Source organism: Bubalus bubalis, chromosome 12 (genome assembly GCF_019923935.1).
Source record: "Bubalus bubalis isolate 160015118507 breed Murrah chromosome 12, NDDB_SH_1, whole genome shotgun sequence".
Taxonomy (NCBI): domain Eukaryota; kingdom Metazoa; phylum Chordata; class Mammalia; order Artiodactyla; family Bovidae; genus Bubalus; species Bubalus bubalis.
This window is the reverse complement of record NC_059168.1, coordinates 70,162,746-70,183,939: the sequence shown is the minus strand read 5'-3', so window position 1 is coordinate 70,183,939 and position 21,194 is coordinate 70,162,746. Positions and strand designations below refer to the sequence as shown.

The following is a 21,194-nucleotide window of genomic DNA, read 5'->3' as shown; positions in this document are numbered from 1 at the left end:
AGCCAGGGGTTGTTAAAAGACTCCAGTAACTGGAGTGTTTACAAGATCAACCAGCAGACATATGAGAGGGACTGGGTAAAAAGCAACGAGGTAAAATCTTGGTTTTTAAAGAGAAGATCAAGATCATAGTGAGACTGGCAGTGAGGTGGGCTTGATGTGAGCTGCCAATCTGAGAGTCCAAGGGTCCTCGCATTTCCCCAGCTGAGAGTCTACATTAATCCCTGGGGCTCCATGGAGCTGTAGGAGGATTAGATGGCCCCCAAGGAGCAGCCTGGATTGGAAGCATGGGAGGGAAGAAGCCAGGGAGGAAAGAAGCCCAGCTCTTTCCTCTTCTCTTACTTAAAAAAAAAACAACAAAAACCAAACTATTATATTAAAACTCATTTATGAGAGACAGAAAGAGAGAAAAAAGAACTGCTTTATCTTGTTCTCACTTATACCACACACTGGAAACCTAGTTTAATACTCACTCACTCTAAATTGTGTAAAGAACCCACAAACATCAAAATACTGAATGGTTATAGACAGCTGAGTAAAGAAAAATCCATTAAGCACTGGGTTTCATTTTAACTGTATTGTAGCATCCTCCAAGAAGAAACAAATCAATTAGCAATATACAGCACAATGTTAAAAAAATAGGCTAGATAATGATTGTGCTGGTTTTATTACTGTTCCTAAGCCATCTCATCTGCTCAATTGAATGCAAAGAAATAAAGCGTGATACAAAGGAAAATAAGTTCTCAGCTATCACTATTAATCACAATAATAAGGATCTGCCTCACGTCGAAGGCCTATATGGTTGTGCCATGGAAGTGAGCTCAATGGCTCCTGTGGATCTTTTATACTATTTTGATTCTGATCCATGGAATTGAATTTTATCCATATTTGTTGACTGAGCTGAACTTTATGGGAGCTGTGGCATACTGAACCATGATGCCACTGTAGATCCCACTAAACTAAATAATGACCCCAAATCCAAGCAAATACAGTCATTCACCATCTATAAATGTATATGATGCTATTCTTTATTATAAATTGGAGAAAGTAACCCTTTTTGTGAGTACATGATGAAAATTAACCAGCTGTTTGCCTTATCAGGGAAAAATGAAAACAATATATACTGTTGCTATTGTGAGGTTAAAACATTTTAACTCTTTAAACAATGGAGCAGCAACCTCTTCCAGATGCCAGATCAATGTCTGATTATTTCTGTCTTTTTTTGATGTTAGCAGTTGTTGAAGCATAATGCCTAGATATGTTTATTTACTGAGAGTTGCAAAATTATGATATTCAGATTATATCCTTTTTCCATATTTATTAGTTGGAATATATTTTTAAAGAGGTGCTTCTTCTCACCTACTATTTGGTTGCCCAGTGATACAGTTCATATAGGGAAGGCAGATAAATGCTCCGTTCTTTCTCCTTGTTTGGAGCATTCAACGTAATGAATTGGTCATCTACCATGCTCTGAAGTTGACTAGTTGTATATCACTATGACTACATGAATTTAAACATATTTTGAGTTTTAATTAATAATTATTATTTCTTAATAGCTCAAACTGTCACATATTTGGTGAGTGGTAGTGTCCTGAGTTCTTTTTTTGTTGTTGTTGTTGTTATTTAGTAGTTAAGCTGTGTCCTTTGGCCCCTTGCTATCTGGTGTGATGAAATGATCCTTAGCCAGACCTGGGCTCAGCCATTTTTCAAAAACTTTGGTTTCTTTTATTGAAAAAAGAGATTTTAAGTATACAATCTGGGTGCTATAGAGACTTATTGCTAGTGGGTTTGTGATTGTTTCTAGGCTTTTTAGTGGACAGAGCTAGGAAATACACAGGATGTATACACATGTGTGTGTGTGATTGTTTCTAGGCTTTTTAGTGGACAGAGCTAGGAAATACGTAGGCTGTATACACACGTGTGTGTGTGTGTGTGTACACATTTATATGACAAAGTATCCATGAGTTTACATTGACAGTTCCAAATCAAATTCAGGACTAGAGGGTTTTTAATTTAATCTCTTCTATATTACATCTGTATTTATTTTTCCACACTGCAAATCTTGCTTCTCAAGAACAAAGGTGATAATGGAATTAGAATATTCTCTAGTTACGCATACACTTTATGGCACTTTGTCCTCCCTCCTTTGTATTTGAGAGTTGGAAGGGACTACCTTACCAAAAATTTTTTGCTGTAAATATCCATGGGTTTTAAGTTTTGATATATGTTTGCTCAATTTTTGCATAGCGATTCAGAGAGGTTAAAAAAAATATGCTGTTACCACCAAAGGTGCTGTGCATCGTTCCAGGATCCTTAAATTGTTTTTAAATTTAGGAATCACTTGATATCTCTCTGGTCAGGCTCCTCACTTTTATTCCTACTCTTGGAACTGCAGGGGTTTTTTTTTTTAGATTTCATCTCGGGGACATCCCCAGTGACTGTGGTCTATAACTTACTGTTGCATCATATTCTGCCTTTTTTTTTTTTTTTTGATACAGCCCACTGAGTATAATTTAACTTCTTCATGATACTGCCATTTGGACTTGAGTTGATGATGACTGTAGACATAAATATTTTCTATTAACTCACTTTCTTCTCTCTTTATTGTCAGGTTTACTTTCTTAGGGCTTCAGGATGTTCTATGATTAGTCTTATTTGGTATCTAGTGTTGGGTGAGGGTGTGAGAAAGCACAGAGAATCTCTGTGCATTAGACTGAGGGGTAGCTAGATGCACAAAATCTTTATTTCAGGGTTTTGGAATGTATTCACATTTGATACTTGTATTTGGTGGATGGTGGAGCGTACTAGAAGAATCTTCTAACCTCAGGTAAAAGGATGTTGTTGTGATTTTTCACCAACAGAACTGGGAATCTTTGGCCCTCTATTTCAATGTGTTGAATTACAGTACGCTGATGGGTCACTTCCACTCTCCAGTTTGTTTAGTGTCTTTAAAACATGTTAGATCAGTAGATAGGGAATGGGGAAGAACTGTTACTTTTATCTCATAAGATGGTCAACCAGGCAGAAAAGTTTAACAGCTGACTTGTGATTATAGAGAAAAGTGAGGAGGGGACCATCACATTTATTCTTTTTACAGCATTATTTCATTTGATCAATTTTCCATGTTGTTCTAGCTTGTTTCTCACACTGAACTATTTTGTATCTACACACACACACACACACACACACACACACACACACACACGTGCCTTGTTTGTTCATGCATTGCTTCCTGGTCATTTCTCTCTTATTCTGTTTTGATGATGAGACGTTAGGAGTGGGTAACAGTGGTAACAATAACAGCCGCTCTGACTTTCGTACTAGACATGCTCACAGAACCATCTGTTTTCACTTTTACATCCTTGTCTCCTAGGGGCCTCACACTCCCTCTGGATGGGCAGGATGCCTGCAGAAGCTGAAGTCACCCGGAGAGCAAAGACCAGAGGCCCACATCCCTCTCTGCTGGGAGCAGACATCCCTTTATGAAGAAGACCCTTGGAATGAGCCAGCTCCCCATCAACAGGGAAGCAAGTCTGGGCTGTTGAGATAAAAGCTGCTTTCAGGACTGAATTACCCTAAACAGCTCTGACACCCAGCCATCTGAGGCAGTTTTTAATGGCTCCTGTGATGGCTTCTTGTGTTCTCAGCCATCCTCTGTTCCCTGAGGGAAAGTGAGTAACACGGGAGAGAAGAAATGTCACAGGAAAAACACTATCCTGAAAGCAGAACTGTAAAAATTAAGTTAAGGGAGGTCTCGGGGCTACTTTGGTTATTTCCCGAGTTGGCGTCAGGCCAGACCTGTGTTAATAAAGTATTGGATATTGAGATGGGTGCTGTGGACTCACTCATATGGGGGTTACACACAACGGGTTTGATTCTGAGGCTTAAGTGGGCTTAAGTGAGTCTCTAAGGAAATGCTCAAATCCTGCTGTGTAGCAGTATGGACACACCCCTGGCTCCATGGTTGAGGGAGCTGATTGGCTGATAGACCGAGTGAACTAGTTAGTAGGATCCAAGTCAGAAATCTGAGTGAAGGAAAAGAAGTGCTTCTCTTTTTCAGGGAGCTCTTCTGACTTTCAGTTGTGTTGCTGGACAAGCCCAAGTTGTGCTTTATTTTCCTTACTTATGAACCTTAATTCCAGAATTGGATTATTCTGTCAGTCACTTAATAATAAATAAAAATTAAATGAATAAAATATGTTATTACATTATTACGAAGTCCCTGTCAATATTCACTATAAAAACCAAATCAGGCCTTTCAGACCCAACCGCCTGGATCGGTTTAGAAAGCTGTCCTGGAGAAAGTTCTGGAGTCCCCATTATTTCTGGGACTCTGACAAGCTTTGAAAGACTAGAAACCCTCTTTCAATTTGTATTAAGGAGTGGGTCTTCTGGAGGCATTCTTCTATGTCCTCACTCAAGTTACATGTTTCCCCCAAGTAGAGTGTGAGGATTTAATCTACAAATTGATGATCAACTGGGTTGGAGGAACCGATTGAACAAAAGGATCCCACATGCAAAATGCTGTCCCCCTTTTCCCTTAACATGGTTGGTTTTAAGAGGTCAAAAATTAGAATGTGTTTGAAAGTTTTGCAAAAAAAAAAAAAGGAAAAATATGCCTAGAACACATATTTATGTATAAATAAAAAACTGCACAGCTCACAGGTGGAGGAGGAGGATTATAAATGAACTGAAAATGTATAGAAGGCAATCTATGAAGAAGTGAATTGGCCCAATCTTTTCTGCAATGTAGTTTGATAATGTTAATAATAATATCACACACTTTATATTAGTATATTCTTTTATACCTTTCAGAGCAAATGATCTCATTTGCTCACCACAATAGCCAGCTCTGAAAAAGAACCATGGCAGGTAATTATTATCCCTACTTTAGGAATAAAGAAAACACTGGGGCTGAGACTATATGACTCTTCTGAAGTCCCCTAGCTGGAACCACGGTCTCTAGGATTCTTTCTGATTCATTTTCCATCTGGCTATGGACTGGCACTCAGTAGGTACTTTGTGATATTTGAGTGTCTATGGAATGTTGAACAGAGAGGCTTAAGATTGCTGCCAAGATTTTGGCCCATCAGAATCCACAATGAACTCTCAGAGCTTCCTGGTGACTGGTTGCTCTCCCACATACAAAACCACTGCAGGTAGGCTGTTAGGGGGCCCGAATGATCTCTACCTCCTGGTGGCCACAGCCTTGCATAATCTCCTCTCTTTCAGTACAGGCAAGACTTTTGAGCTGCTTCTAACCAAAAGAATATGGCAAAGGTGATGGGATATTATTTCCATGACTATGTGACATAAGATTGTAACTTCCATCTTGCTGGCAGACTCCCTATCTCTCTCTCTGTCTCTCTTTCTCTCTCTCATCAACAGCTTCTCCAGGAACTACTAACAACCACATGAACTTGGGAGTAATTCTTTCCCTAGATGAGCTTTCAGATGAGACCCAGCCCTCGTGAACACCTTACGGAACTTTATGAGAAACTATGAAGCAGAGGACCCAGCTAAGCTGTACCTGGTTTCTTGACCCACAGAAACTGATATAATAAATATGTGTTGTTTTAAGCCACTATGTCTATGGTAATTTGATACAGAGCAATAGATAACTATCTGCATAACCCAAATTCCTCCCCAGAAGCCAGTGCTTTCTCTGGCCTCCTCTTTCCTGTGAGCATCCAGCTTGGAGGACCCTGGCTGGTCTGAGTTCTTCTCTGTGCTCTCTCTTCCCTGAATTAGTGAAGCCTAAGGTGATCCCACTTCTTGGCAATGGAGGGGCAGGCAAAGAGGAGCTGACTTTTGGGACCTAGCATTAGCATTTCAGGCATTCCTGTCATAGTTTCTCTGTTCAGTTCTGTGCCCAAACAAATTAAAAAAAAAGTCTTTCTGTCCAGGATCACTGAAGCTTTGCTGCAAAAAGCAAAGAGCTGGATAGGCTCTGAGGGGACGTGGGGTTGTTTTGCAGGTAGAACCAGGAAGTCTGAAGGAAGGACAGTAATTAAAAGTGGACTTCCCAAGTAACAGGTGCTTAATGCACCTGCACTGATGGAGGGGCCTTTGCGTCCTGCTGGTCTTGGAGCTAAACGATACTAAGGCGAGCTGAGATCGGAGTTCCCGGATCATTTATTGTCTCCCATTTATGTAACCTTTCACTGAAACAAATGGGAAAAAACAACATGTTTTCTCAAGCCAGCCAAGAAGAGAGAGAAAGGCAATGGGTCCTCTCTGTTGCTGAAAGGGCCGTGGCACGGTGTGAAGGCATTTTGTCTGCAGCTTCGCTATAATGCCAACCAGCACATCACGTCAGACTGGAGGTTCCTGAGGCGTTGTTGAGTCTGTCAGAGCTGGATGCTGCTGCACTATTTTTCCAGTGGGGCCCAGGGTTGGAAGGTTATTGGGAAGTTGTGAATCCACTACTGATTCGTTGCTTTCTCAACGTACACTGGATTTCTCTTCAAAAATGATGCTCTGTTCAGCATAATTGGCAATGCTCCAATCTTGGATAGAGACCTTTGCACCACAGGGCAGGATAAAGTCAGAGCTGGGGCTTGGGGGACCAGTCTGATTACTAGCTGTGCTCAGGAAGGGATGCTGGAAAGGGACCTGGAGACTCCCTGTGTTGGGGTAACAGTGGCTTCCTGTCAGGCTTATGTGGGCCCAGCTCTGGGTGGTATATTTTCCATGAGGGGCACTTTGGATTGTCCCCAGCTGCAGGCCCCGAGGCACCCAGCACAGGGTTTGATACAGAGCAGGCACCAGTACAGACTTGTTAAATGAAACTCAGCTTCGTGTGACTTTTTCCCCCCGCCTGGGACTGGGATTCAGGGCTCTGTGAACACATTAACTAGAAAGCAATGATGTCTTCTGTGTTGAACACTCAGTTGCATCTCCGAGTGGAAATGCAAGAGAAGTGGAAAGAGAAGATGGATGTAGCCAATCTGGATGTAGCAGGAGCATCTCCCTAACTGTGGTCAGCAGCTGCATGGTGTTTGGGATTGTTCCTAATGGGCATGGAAGCTGACAACTTTGGGGTGAGCTGACTTAGTGGGAACCCTGGCTCTGCAGTTGACTGGTAGGACAGGCAGCATAACCCTTCTGATTATGTCTCCTGAATTTTAGAATGGGAAAATCATGACGGTTCATGCAGTACACTTTGGGTCAAGCACCTCTCTAAGCCCTTGACACCGATTCACTCATGTGAACCTTTCATCAGACCTGTGCGATGGAAACCCGAAGAACATAAGCTCTGTTTTTTAATGTGAGGAAACAAAGGCACAGGAAGGAGAAGGGAATGGCTTTAAGTAAGTGGCAGAGTTGGGACCCGAATAGTGAAATCTATCCTGGGGGACTGGGTGAGGGGAGAGGCCGTAAGGATCATATAAGTGACCCCAAGCGTACTTAGTAGCTGGAGACACAGGTAAGCAGAGGAAAGGGAGCGTCTGCAAACCCATGAGACTCCGCTGCCCAGGGATGGAGGTCAGCCTCTCTTCCAGGCTTTGGTGTCTCCCTCCACCTTCACCAGCTCCCTGCGGAAGTGCTGCCTCTCCTTCAGCCACCAAGCAGCCCCTGGGCCTTGGTGTCGGCCACCGCCTGGGGATGCTGACTGCTCTGGGAGGGACTTGAGTAGCAGGGATCATGAGTCCTGAGTCACGAGTCAGTTCTATGCCACCTGCCTCCCCGGAGCATGGCCATGCTGGCTCCCGGGGAAGGGAGTCTGTGCCCAAATGAAGCATGACAGCCTAATAGGAAGGGCGCCGAAGCTGCTGCAGTGACTAGGACCCATGGGTCTTGTTAGGGCTCGTGATTCCTGTGTCATCACAGCACGCTGGCTATAAATAGGTGATAATCTAAAATTAGTGAATGAGAGAACTCGCAGCACATGGTTTAACAGCAGGCCAGCTGAGCAGGGAGACGGCCGGTGACCGAAGGGGTTCCAAGGATTATATCTACAGAATCTGCCCAACTCTCAAAGAAGTGCTCCCTCCAACTGAACCAGTGCCGACAGAAGTGCCTTTCATGTGCACCTGTGAAGGCTGGGGTGCACGGAAAGACACCAGTTAGCTGCAATGATCAGCTTTCTTACACGTGCAGGAGTGCATTGTACCTCCTGCACTGTTTTGCATGTTAGTGAAGATGCCTCTATGTTCTGTTTAAACAAAAACTAACATTTTCAGTTCGGGGTGTTTCAGAGAAGAGAGATTCCTCCAGAAGACCCACTCAACAGTGGGATTCCTTTTAAGGTTTCTTTAAGGAAACTTTGCCCTTCTGAATGTTATCTGGCTTAGGAAACTTTATTTTTCACATGAGTTTAAAGAAACATTCTTTAGCCTTTTACACAACTGATATAACTTAGGGCAAGTTACTTCCTCTTTGTGGACATCATGCTCCTCAACTGTCAGTATCCTCATACAAGCAAACGAGACAATGCATTTGAAAGAGTCCTGCATACTTCCAGCACCTGGCGGTGCTCAGGGATCGTGGTTATTATTGCTTTGTGAAGAGGAGACACAGGAGGCAAGGCCTTTGCTGCCTGAGAACTAAACCCTCGGAGCGGGCTGTGTGGCTCTGAGCCCGCCTCCTTCCCATCTCCAGGTCCACGCCCATCTGTAACGAGGATGTCAGGCTGTAGTCTGGGGCTCCTAAACTCTGTTTTAAATCAGGATTTGCTTGTGAGTTTGTTAAAAAGGCAGAGTTTGCCCTCTTATACTCAGACATGATGATTTTACAGGTCTGCTGGGCCCAGGAATCTGCATTTTAACGAGGAGCGCTCGTGGGTCCCCCTCACCCTACCAGGTGAAAGAAACAGATGACGTGAGAACACATGTGGATGAGCCCTGGGCTGGATCTAGGTCCCTGACAGCCGACCTGCTTGCTTCTTTGTTCGTGCACTCCCAGATGGTCACTGGTTATTTTCCATTAACGATGCAATGAGACCAGGAGTCTAATCCGGGGTCCCCCTGGAGTGAGTGGGCTTCTATCCTTCCTTGTTGCCTCCCTTCCAGTTCTCTGGGGGCCTCCTGCCTTCAAAACTGGCACACGGTAAAGAGCCGCAGTTAACACAGGGGTCCCAGCTTCGTCTCTGCCTCCAGCCTGGCAGGAGGCTGTCGGGAGTGCCCACAGGTGATAAGACAACAGGATTTTCTGGAACCGGATTAGATAAGTGTTCTTTACTGGGCCTGCAGGGCTGGGGTGTGGAAGGCTCTGATGGAAACAAAGACCTCCAGTGAGTGAGAAGACAGTTCTGAGTGAGGGAGGCGGGCCCTGTGAAGCCTGCCTTCCAATAATGCTGTCATCCCCAGAAGGGCTTGCTTGGAGCATAATGGCTCTAGCTACAAATTCTATTAACTCTAATAGTTGTTCTGTGGTGAATGGATAATGCGTTTAGCAGAAATAGACCCAATCAATTTATGTGAAACACATAAAACTTTCTCATTGGAATTGGCATCTGTTGTTGAGTCATAGGAGTGTGTGTGTGGACAGTCTGTCCTTCTCACTTCTGGGCACGTTAGCAGTGCCATGGGTTAGTGAGCTCTGGCTTGCTTATACTCTGTCCCTTCAGCCTGCAGAACCACAGAGCTGGGGATGACGAGGGGCCTGGAGACAGTCTACTTTAAACTTGTCTTTTAAATGCAGCAGCTTTTTAGCCTTTGTTTGTGTTTGTGTTGGCCCCGCAAACACCAGCTGTTACTTGGGGCTTTGCTGACAGGCATCAGCCATCAGATGAGGGGACAGAAGGCCAGGGAGAGGTGAGCCCTGCCCCAGGAGCACAGTGGAGGCCAGCAAGTGGAGGCCAGCTGGAGGTTCTGACTCCTGGTCCAGTGCTCTTTCCCACTCCTTTTAAATTGCCATCCCTCCCCCCACCACCTTTGGCAAGAGATGTGTACTCAGAAAACAGTAAACCAACTGTCACCAGCCAACTCAGAGGCAAGACTTTGGCTTGAAGCCAGGATTCTGCGAGTTATGGATACTTGTGGGTTGGGCTGGTTCTCATATAAACTGAGATGATTCCATCCTGCCCTCCTACATAACATGTAAGCTCACAGGAGGAGAGAGAGGTTAGAAAGCTGAGGCAGGGTCCTGAGGCCCAGGGCAGGGGGAGGGTGGGGATCCTGCCTATCCTTACCTGGGCTTTTAGAGAGAGAGAGAAGGTGACAGAGCCTGCCTGCGCCTCTTCACCTCTAATGTTCATTACTTCCGGGTGGGGAGCAGGCAGAGAGAGAGGGAGGAAGAGAAGAGCTCTGCACCCATGATCGCATTATCCCAACCATTTGGATAGTGTAATTTTATGTGCAAAGCTGACAAATGTCATTTCCTAGCCTTAATACTTGCCCCATTTTCTCTCCCAGTTTCTTCATCTGATTAGCTGAAGTGACTCAGCAGCTTCTGAGAAGGTTCCATGAAGCACCTGGACAGGCTCTTTCCTGCCTGGATGCTCGGGTGGCTCAGCTCTGCCCCCTGGGCTGGGGGAGAGGAAACCCCCAGACTCCGAGGGTTAGGCCCTCATCAGAGGGAAAGGATGGCTTGGGGGATGTGAGGAGTGTTTAGAAATTTGGGAGATCTGTGAGTGATGGTTTTTGGAAGACCTGACTGGCCTTTGCGTTTCCAGGAGCTGCTCTAATGCCTGCCAGAAGGAGAGTTGAAATGCCACCAGCCACCTCTGTTTCAGTCGAGCAGAAACTGACAGTGCTGAACTTCGGGGAGAAATCTTATTATCCAGCCTCCTCCGTCCTTTACAGGGATGGCTGGGAGCTGCTTTGTTTACTGATCATACAGGGCCTGTTGTCTGAGATGCTCTCCCACCTCTTTTCCATGTAGAGTGTTGATCTCTGAGAGGGAATTGGATACCCGAAGTAGTTCAGTTGGCTGAAGGATGCAGACTTCAGGGCCACATCCTGGCTCATTTTCCCACCAGCTGTATGCAATGCTTATGTTCCTCCCCATCACCTCCCTTATCCCTGCAGTGCTAACAACAGCAGCGGGCCCTGTGCTGGAGTGAGGGCTAGAGGAGCCAGTGCACGAGAGCCCCCGCAGCCCAGGGGCAAGCATACTCACTGATTGTTCTTTCCTTTTCTTTCCCCCCGGCCTCAGCCCCCACTTTCTCTCCAGAGTCCCTCCCTGGGTAGAAACTCTGAGTTAGGTTAAGCTTGTCATCTACAAATTGGCACTTGCCATCTACCTCTACAAGGATCACATCACCAGCTGCTGCAACTGCTGACCTTTAACAGTCCCTGAAAGGAGTTCAAGGTGGAGATCAAGAATGAGACACTCTGTGCTCTGGAAAAAGTGGCAGGACAGGCCATCAGATAGTTAGGTATTTTCAGAGAAGATTTGATGAGCCCAATTCTTGCATTTCATCACATCTAAAAAAAGGCACTAAAATCTTTCATGGTGGCATCGACTCCTTGTGGCTACCACAAGGCTACCAGTAACCTTCATGAGCCTAGCAGTGACCTTCTACAAAAATGTGTGTCCAATTGCATGTACCCCCTTTCACCAAAATGACATATACACTGACCTTTCCCTCTGCCTCTTCAGAGCAGTTCCTCAGAGCTATCTGAAATGCTGTCTCCCGGGCTACAGTCCTCAAGTTGCTCCAAATAAAAAACATTGTGCATTTTTTTCAATTGACAAGCTTCACGTTGCAGACCGTGACTTGTGGGTTCACTGGCTGCCTTCTCTCCAGGGGCCAGAAGTTCCAGAACCAGTTCCCCTCTTCGCTGTTGGAGCTGCACAGCCCCAGGGGAATGGGAGGTGCCAGGCAAACATTGCCAGGTGATTATCACTGAGTGGCTGTGGTCCTGACCTTGGCCTCTCAAGGAGCCGCCTGTACTTCCCCCTCCAGGTCCCTCCCTCATCACCACTTCTCTCGCTATGGGCACCTTGAGCTCCACAAATCTTCCCGGCATTTGTCCTCTTGTGCTGTCTTCTAGACGGTGAGCTCTCTGAGCTCCTAACCTGGGTCTGGACTGCCCACAGAGGAAGTGTGCAAGAACTGTGTTGGGGGTGGGGGTTAGATGAAAGCCAAGAGGGTGGGCCTGTGCATGAACCCAGGGGGTGGCCTGTTTTCCCTGACCATGAAGCTGGGTCCTGGCTAAGTGCCACTCCAAAGGGCTCAGTGGACCTTATCGTGCAGAAGGTGGGGAAAGGAGGCCCTGCTCCCTCTCCCCTCATTAATCCTCCAGATGAAGACAGACACCCTCACCCTGGCAGGCCCATCAGATGGGGAGATGCCTCCTGCTACAGGAACACAGCTGGGAAGGGGTGTCAGGAGCCCCCCTCAGCTCCTCGCTCACCTGAGCTGCTCCCTGATATGGCAGTGGGCTCCTGGGGAAGCACAGGCTCTGTTCAGTTCTCTAAAACCTCCCTGAGGAGGCTACTAAGGCTGCTTGGGAACGTGTTTGCCTCAGCGTCCTCTTTGTTTTGAGCTGGGGTCACCCTGGAAGGGGTCTAGAGACAGAACACCGACCCACAGCCACTTGTTGACACTCCTGCCCTGAGGCTGGGGTCAGGCAGCCAAGAAAGGTTGTGTTCCAGCCCTGGGCATCTCCACCCTCTCAGGCATCGACTTTCTCCTAATTTTATTTGGAGGTGGTGGGGGGGCACTGCCACTTTCGAGCCACTGCGAGATTTCATTAGTCTGAGTGGCCACTGGACAGGCCCTTACTGATCAGCCTTTTAGGGCCAGTGGGAGTTACATGGCAATAAGCCTGGGAATCAGGCAGGGCGGATGGCTGCCTCCTAAATGCTGGCTGCGAGGAAGCCGCTGCTGACATTGGAAGACCGTACTCAAGCATCAATCGCCTACAGTCAATCAATAAGTGTTTTTGGAGCCCCTGCTATATAATCAGGGCTGGTGGTGACGAGAAGTAGGGCTTGCAGTCATGTTTGCTAGGCATGTCCTGTATTTATCGCAGGGAGGCAGTGGTTAACCAAGGGCTATGGAGGTGAGTTGCTGGGATGGGGGGTGGAGAGGGTGTTGAACGATTAATAGAAAGCTGCCCCCATCATGTTAGATGTTTTTGCAAACCACAGGGCAGAGGGGGAAGTAGAGATCATGGTTTAGGAGACCAGGTTCCCTGTTGCATGAAACAAAAAACAAGATTTTTTGAGGTTCTAGCTCAGGTGAAGGGAGGAAAGGGGGAAGGTGATGGGAAAAGCAGCAAATTCTTTCCTCTGGTTTGGCGGCTGGATTAGATCTGGTGGGAACTGGAAGGGATGAGAGTTAATCCTGGGGCAGCATTTTAGGGGGAGAAAAGGAAAGGGTTTCTTTCTTCAAAGACAAAGCAAAGCTAATAATAGTTGTTTAATAAGTTGAGGGTCAATGAATTTAGTGAAAAGACATAGCCTTTACTTTCTTTTTCTGTACTTTGCACTCAACAAAGATTTCACATTAAAAGTAGAAATTAAAGACTATCATTTATCTCTTGCTATCTTAATACAGAATTACCTTTTACAGGAAAAAGAGTATGGGTGGACTCTGGTTGTACCCCTGCCTCTCCGAGTTACTCATGCTGGATGGAGCCTCACACCTCCATGCACCAGCACCCCGCTGGGTGACCCCCTTGACCTGCTAGTGTCGGGCCGGGTGGCCTTCATCAACTTCTCTGGGGCTGATCTAATAATCTTCTCACAGATCTAATAATCTCTGACCAACCTCATACTGGGTTTAGAGACTCATTCCAAGAGACTTCCATCTGGTGCAGAACAGCTGAGAAGTCACGTCCATGGTTTAGGGCCAGGTGCTCAAGACGCCTTTGTTTGAGGCAGCAAGGGCCCATGAGAGGTCTTCCAGCTCATGGGAGGCTGAACCGAACAGCTTCAAAGGGGAGCTGAGCTTTGGGGAAACTCATTGAACCTGAAGCTTTGGGGGTTTCACCACTGACGAGCTAGTCTGCCTTTGTGCAACAGATATCCTTGACCTTGGGCCCAACCCTCTTTATGAGGAGAAATCAATGGAAGGTTTGCTTTGTTCAGCAAGTGTGGAGTGGTTTCGAAGGACTGAGTTGAGAAAAGGATACCAGCTTGCTTCTCCCTTTTTTGTTGGGGCCTGGGTATTTCCCTGGCATGGAGGACAGTTGCTACTTTGCACAACTTCCAGAAACTTTATTTTCCCAGGGAAACAGCTTCCTCTTGGAGCCCACTAACCAGGGTGTAGGTGATGTTCTTCCTAAAGGTTGACGATTTTATTCTTTAAACGCAGCTCCCCACCCCAATCACAGCATATTTTTTTTTTCCTACTTTTTGCAACAAAAATTTACTTCACTCAGATATGTGAGTTGAACTCTTACCTGTAGGGTCAAAGATGGGGGTTTCTTTCGATGGGTTCACCCAGGGTTTCAGCTCATTGTTCAGGTTTCTCTCAAACAGATTTCTTGACTTGGGTGCTGTGTTCTGTGGTATCTTGTCCTCGCCACTGACTGTATAGTAGAGAAGAGCCCATGGGCTGAGTTAAGGGAGGTTTGGTTTAAGGGACATGGAGGAGTATGCCCCAGGGAAGGTAGGAGAGACCAGGGCTTGGGTTGAGGAGGGACAGTGAGGCTGGGATAGTCTGGGCTGGGGAACAAGTGCCAGGGACGGGGAGCACTCACTGGTGAGGTAGCAGTCCAGGCTGATGGAGATATTGTCAAAGGCCACCGTGGCTCTGGATCCTTGTCCCCACCATGCGACAATCTGTAGCCAGAACCTGTACGTGTGTCAAGAAAATGTGTGAGGGACAACGGGGGTGTGTCGCATCTTAGAATTCAACATCCTGCCCAATTTAATTGTGAAGACCCAGCTCACCTAATCCCAGGGAGGTGGTGAGGGGGAGCTGTCAGCGTCTCCCTACTTTTTCGGCAAAGAACACTTCCCTCTCTGAGGGACTGCTCCACAGGTTAATGAAATGTGGGGCTTGGGGCCTGAGACCAGGACTCCCCGATAGTCTGAGACTCTTTGTGCTTTCTGTGTGGACAGGGTGGATGGAAGGGCTGGACTCCATATCTTCTGGTATTCATGGGCAGAGCTGAAGCCATTATTAAGTTACTGAGATGCTTCTGTGCCCACTGAGAAGGGCCTCTGTCCCCCATGTGTCCTGCGCTTGGTTACCTCAGGTAGCCTGATCTGCCCCTGCCTCCCCTGGATTCCTCATTATCCAGCAACTGAAGGGTTAACTCCTCACACAGACGGAGGTCTCTAGAAACCTGGGTCTTGTTCAGTATCAGAGATGACTGGGGTTGGTCTGTGCAGTGCTTGACTGATTACTAAATATTAAGTGATTTGACTATGATCTTTGGGGGTGTTTGTAAGCAGTATAGAGTAGACTGTAAGTGTTAACAGTAAACCTACGAGATACTGCTTCTTTCCATTTCTTTCACAGCCTTGGAGGGTCAGATCCTGGGACTGTGGCCAGGGGAGGCTTTAGAGTCTGATAAATGGAAAATACCTTTCATTCATTTGTTTCTTGGGCAGTCATGCTCCTGGAAGACTTCAGTCAGTCAGGCCTGACCTCCTGTAAAGTGAATTTCCTCAGAACTTAAAAAACTCTCCCACCTTTCAGAAAGTCAGTACTAGAGGACCTGCAGAAACATGCATGGCCTCTGGTGTGGATGTTAAAATATCAAGAGAGACAACTAGTGCCCATCAATTGGTGACTAGATGAACCACGTACAATGGAATGCTATCCCTGATAAAAAGGATTGGGTGTAGTTCTAGGCGGGGCTTCCTCAGTGGCTCAGTCATAGAGAATCTGCCTGCAATGCAGGAGATGCAGAAGACATGGGTTCAATCACTGAGTAAGGAAGATCCCCTGGAAGAGGGCATGGCAACTCACTCCAGTATTCTTGCCTGGAGAAATCCATGGACAGTGGAGCCTGGTGGGCTACAGTGTATGGAATCTCAGAGTCGGACACAACTGGAGTGACTGAGCACATGCACATAGTTATAGGCTACAAAACAGATGGATCTCAAAAACTTTATACTAGGTTTAAGAAGCCAGACAGTAAAGACCTCATGACCCTATTCATATACATTTTTCCATTTATATGAAACATTTAAAATAGGCAAGTCTATACTCAATATGCCAGCAAATTTGGAACACTCAGCAGTGGCCACAGGACTGGAAAAGGTCAGTTTTCATTCCAATCCCAAAGAAAGGCAATGCCAAAGAATGCTCAAACTACCACACAATTGCACTCATCTCAAACGCTAGTAAAGTAATGCTCAAAATTCTCCAAGCCAGGCTTCAGCAATATGTGAACCGTGAACTTTCTGATGTTCAAGCTGGTTTTAGAAAAGGCAGAAGAACCAGAGATCAAATTGCCAACATCCGCTGAAGGAGATCAGCCCTGGGATTTCTTTGGAAGGAATGATGCTAAAGCTGAAACTCCAGTACTTTGGCCACCTCATGCGAAGAGTTGACCCATTGGAAAAGACTCTGATGCTGGGAGGGATTGGGGGCAGGAGGAGAAGGGGATGACAGAGGATGAGATGGCTGGATGGCATCATTGACTCGATGGATGTGAGTCTCAGTGAACTCCGGGAGTTGGTGATGGATAGGGAGGCCTGGCGTGCTCCCTATCCATTCATGGGGTCGCAAAGAGTCGGACACGACTGAGCGACTGATCTGATCTGATCTGATATGATAGAGATTTAAAGCAGAGTAGTCAGTGAGTGAGTGAATGGCCACGGGGTAGAACCCCCGGCCCTTGTGCCCATGAGCAGATGAACTCTTCTCCACATGCAGAAGGGTTAGACGCTGGGGTCAGAGAAGAATTACTCTCTCTGGTGGGAGAAAGACCTGAAATCAAAGGCAAACTTTTATCTAAATATGTACCGTGTACATATTTGTACACAGTAACTCCATCTGTGCCTTCACCTGTCAGGTGAAATCTGCTCACTCACAGTCCTTCTTATTTGAAAGTCACACTTAGAAGGTCTCAATCTGGTCAGTTCTAAAGAGGAAATAACAGAGTCTGTTGTACTCATGGCCAACCCTACAGTGCCCTCAGGCCACACTGCCTATGATGGGGTCACATATGTGGTCACATAATGTGTATCACATTAGGATACATACGTGAAGAGGGTTGATGGTTGGCTGAGTGTGGAAAGACGCATGCCCAGTGGAGGATCCCCAAGCCTGTTCTGGGACACCTGGGCTGAGTGACTGTGCATGAGGTGTGGGCAGCACATGAACCCACCTGACTTGTCTGGTCAGCTGTTGGCACCTGGCACTTGCCCCTGAGAGGCATCTTTCATTATGACCTTGAAAAGCACCCACTGAAAGGATTTTCATTTCACATAGACCACTCATGTCTATCCACTGGGTCCTACTTTAGATCTCTAAGGGATTTTAAAAGAAATCAGACAGGAAAGCTGCTTTCAAGTTCTCTCCCAGTGGAGAGACCAAGGGTGTAGAATCATTTAGAAGGAGGTGACTACCATACAAGAGGTGCAGGTAAGATGCTCTGAGAGCTCAGAGGAAGGAGGCATTCCACCAGGCTGGGGGGATGCAAGCACATCACAGAGGAGGTAGTCTTCAGGTTGGTTCTGAAGGAAGCAAAGGACTCAAACACGCGGACATGGGGATGGAGAGCAGTGAGGGGAGGGAGTCTCCAGGAGAGGAGCTGGACTGGGAGGTGGGTCAGAGTGGGAGAGGGCCCCCCGAGCTCCAGTGTGAGGGCTGTGGAAGGACGAAAAGATGGTTAGGGTTAGTCCAGGTTCGATGCATGATACTGGATGCTTGGGGCTGGTGCACTGGGACGACCCAGAGGGATGGTATCGGGAGGGAGGAGGGAGGAGGGTTCAGGATGGGGAACACATGTATACCTGTGGCGGATTCATTTTGATATTTGGTAAAACTAATACAATATTGTAAAGTTTAAAAATAAAATAAAAAAAGAAAGAAAGAAAGAAAAGATGGTGAGAGGCCCGTAGGTCTCACGCACCTGCATCGGGTTTCTCCAAGAGTCTTGGCGAGGTCGGAGTTATGGTTTCCCTGGATCTCCCCAGAGGACATGGTGTATAGATGGACTCTGGACTGGAGCCTGTGTAACCCTCAGACACAGCCAGACCCAGGATTCTCAAGTGACAAGCACGTGCTCTAATAGTGCAGTCTTACAGTTCCAGAGGTGAAGGAGACACAGCTCTGAGGGAGCAGGAAAACAGGTACGTAGGTCTACTTGGAAAGGACGACCAGAAAGAATCCTGCTCCCAGGCGGAAGAGCAGGGGGGCCAAGCTGCCTGATGCTCCCGCACATCAGTGGGGAAGGGGTCCTCCATCCACTTTTCCAATTCTCCACTCTGGTTGTCATCTCCTAGTCTGACCTCCAGAGGCAAAGGGGCCAGGTCAGGCACTGGTTTCACTGTTGAGCTGCATCATGGGAGTACCTGCCGGGAGGGCCTGGGGTACCCCAGCAAGTGACATCCGGTACCTGTGGAGCATGGGGGCGAGGGCCAGAATCCCTGTTATCCCTAACTGAGCCCTTGCCCTAAATGCACGTCTCCTCTTGTCCCTCTGCTCTCCCTGCCCCTCTCCTGCCTTCTTTCTTATGACTAAGTGATTGAGAGCTGCAAAGTTCTCAACCAGCCCCTGGGCCTCTTAGCATGGATGGCAGGATGCAAGCTGGTGCTCGAACGGTTTCTAAATAGAAGAGTTTCTAAAGTGCTCCGCAAGGCAACGGCAGTGGCAGCTGCTGTTTAAAAGAGTTTGATTGACACTGGGAATTGCACATATTTTGAGTCAGGAACACTCATAACAATCAGGGAAGACTCAATCAGATGCCGAATCAGATGTAAACATGTGATGCTGCCTCTGTCCAACCAGGAGGCCATGCTGCCAGTTCTTCCCCAATGCTCCAGACTCCAGAAACTGCAGGGAAGGGACAGGTGGGACAAAGGTGGGCCACGCTGGGAAGCAGAGGAGGGCAGGTGTGAAGCGAGACAGTCTAGGAAAGGGGTCTGGGGATGCTGGTGATGGGGCAGGATGGGAAAGAAGACCCAGTCTGGGAGCTTCTTGCTGGTGGGGGCACTGGCCAAGAGATCATGTGGCCATCAGGGCCACCCAGATTCAGGCTTCTCTACTTTGGATGGCATTGGATTGTGTATCTTTCCCAAAGAAGACTCTTGAGAGTCCCTCAGACAGCAAGGAGATCAAACCAGTTAATCCTAAAGGAAATCAACTCTGAATATTCATTGGAAGGACTGCTGCTGAAGCTCCAATACTTTGGCCACCTGATGTGAAGAGCCGACTGACCCTGATGCTGGGAAAAATTGAAGGCAGGAGGAGAAGGGGATGAAAGAGGATGACAGAGGATGAGATAGTTGGATGGTATCACTGACTCAATGGACACTAGTTTGAGCAAACTCCGGGAGATAGTGAAGGACAGGGAAGCCTGGAGTGCTGCAGTCCAGGGGTTCACAAAGAGTTGGACACTACTTAGCGACTGAGCACCAACAAGTGAAGAAGAGTTTGCTCCTGGCTCTGCTCACTCTCCTTGCTGGAGATGGTGGGAGTCCTCAAGGCTCTCAGAGTCTTTCTGGTCTAACTACTCTTCACTGTTGAGCTCCCCCAAAGTACAGACCCTAAATCACTTTGCACAGCCAGCCAAGGTCTTGGGTCTTGGGTTTTGCACATACCAGGCAGCCTGCTCTAGGTCTGAGGTGAACAAGGTCCATGCCACATTACTGCCCAGATGGCAGGGGCCAGATGGTTCTAACACGTGCACAGGTCACTGCTGCCCCAAAGCCTTTGCTCTGTGTGGGGAAAGGAAGCAGAGCCTCATGCCTGGCTGAGCCTTGCTCTCCCTCTCCACAGGCACCCTGGTCAGGGAGAAGGAAGAGCCAGCTCCCTGGTGCTTGTCCAGCTCCTTTACGGAGCTGTGCCATTTCAGAACATGGCAGTTGAGACCCTCTGTCCAGCCCTCCACATTGGGGATCTCATTCCTTGTCCCTCTGTGGTTCACACCTGCTCAGCTCTTTCTCTTTCTCCAAAGAAGACACTTTTGATGGCCTGGGTGATGCTGCCTTTTTCCATTTTTTTCCAGCCAGTGGCATTTGGCTAGAGATCTTGGCTGGAGCCTGGCTTTGCATAAAGAACACATCCCCTGACTCCATCTTACTTAGCTTTACAGAGAGGCCCGTTGAAAACTGACCTGGGGGTTGGGGGTTTCTGGGAGGTGGCCGTTGGGGCAGAGGGCCAGGTTTAGAGGGGCGGCCTGGGTACTGGTTGCCTCCCAGACGCATGGGGCCGATCTCTGCCTGGGCGATGCGCAGGCAACTCACACACAGCTCAGAAAACACACAATCCCGCTCAGGCATCAGACTGTTAATGGACAGTGGATATAATGCCGTATTTGCCACCCTGCCAGCCTGAGGGATGGAGAAACCTAATTAAGTTCCCTTAATGATTCTAAGTAGCTGACAAAAAGGTGTATGTATGAATGTGGACTGAGGGAATAGAGAGGCTTTGCAGGGAGACTAGAAAGAATGGCTGGGCTGGGTAACAGGCGTTTAATGGATGGCACAGCGTCTTGGATTCCTCGGTAGAGCACTTAGTGTGCTTGGAAGGCAGAGCGCTCCACCTCCCTCTCTGCAGCTGGGGCTCATCTGGGCTCTGTCTGCTTAGGATAGGAAGGGGAGATGCTGCTGAGGAAAAATGCTTTCTCTGGTTTCTCACTGTGCACTTGATTTGCTCTGCAAAAGTCTTCTAAAATGGACTGTCACAGAGCTTGGGCCACTGTATGCATTTCTATTAGAATAATGTATGTGATGACAAAGCCCTCTGCACCCATCCTATTATCTGTGTAATTGACTTCAGTTACCGCTGAAAAGGAGGGGCTGATGGCCAGCCTCAGGGGCCTGGAACCAGCCCTGGCCGGGATCAGTGTGGCTAGGGCTGGGCTGTTGTGCCCTGATGCTAGGGATCTTTGGCTCTGGCACAGGAGAGTAGGGGTGGGCTGGACATTCAAGGCCAGAGTTATTACTGGGAGATCCCTCTGCCCCCTGAGGTCCCACTCACGGGGTAATTTACCATCTCCCGACTTGGTCTCCTCTCCGGGCAAAATGAAACCAAGAACAGGGTTGGCAGGGGAGGTGGGGGGGGGGGGGGAGGGAAGTCAGTACAGAGCAATTCCAGGGCTAATAAGGGCCACAGAGCTCTTTCACAGTGAATCTGGCTTCTGCAAGGGAGCCCTTTGGGGTGGAATAGGGGA

The 21,194-nt window shown here is 47.5% G+C and overlaps 1 protein-coding gene across 1 annotated transcript in view; it reads right to left on the bottom strand.

The window, feature by feature from the left end:
• The window catches only part of ALK (ALK receptor tyrosine kinase), a 737,626-nt gene that overhangs the window by 58,876 nt on the left and 657,556 nt on the right, over positions 1 to 21,194 (bottom strand). Inside the window, exons 10-11 of the mRNA XM_006061052.4 lie at positions 14,598 to 14,692; positions 14,298 to 14,426 (exon numbers count right to left, since the gene is read on the bottom strand). Of these exons, the coding sequence (XP_006061114.3) occupies positions 14,298 to 14,426; positions 14,598 to 14,692 (224 nt within the window). The remainder of the gene's footprint in view (positions 1 to 14,297; positions 14,427 to 14,597; positions 14,693 to 21,194) is intronic.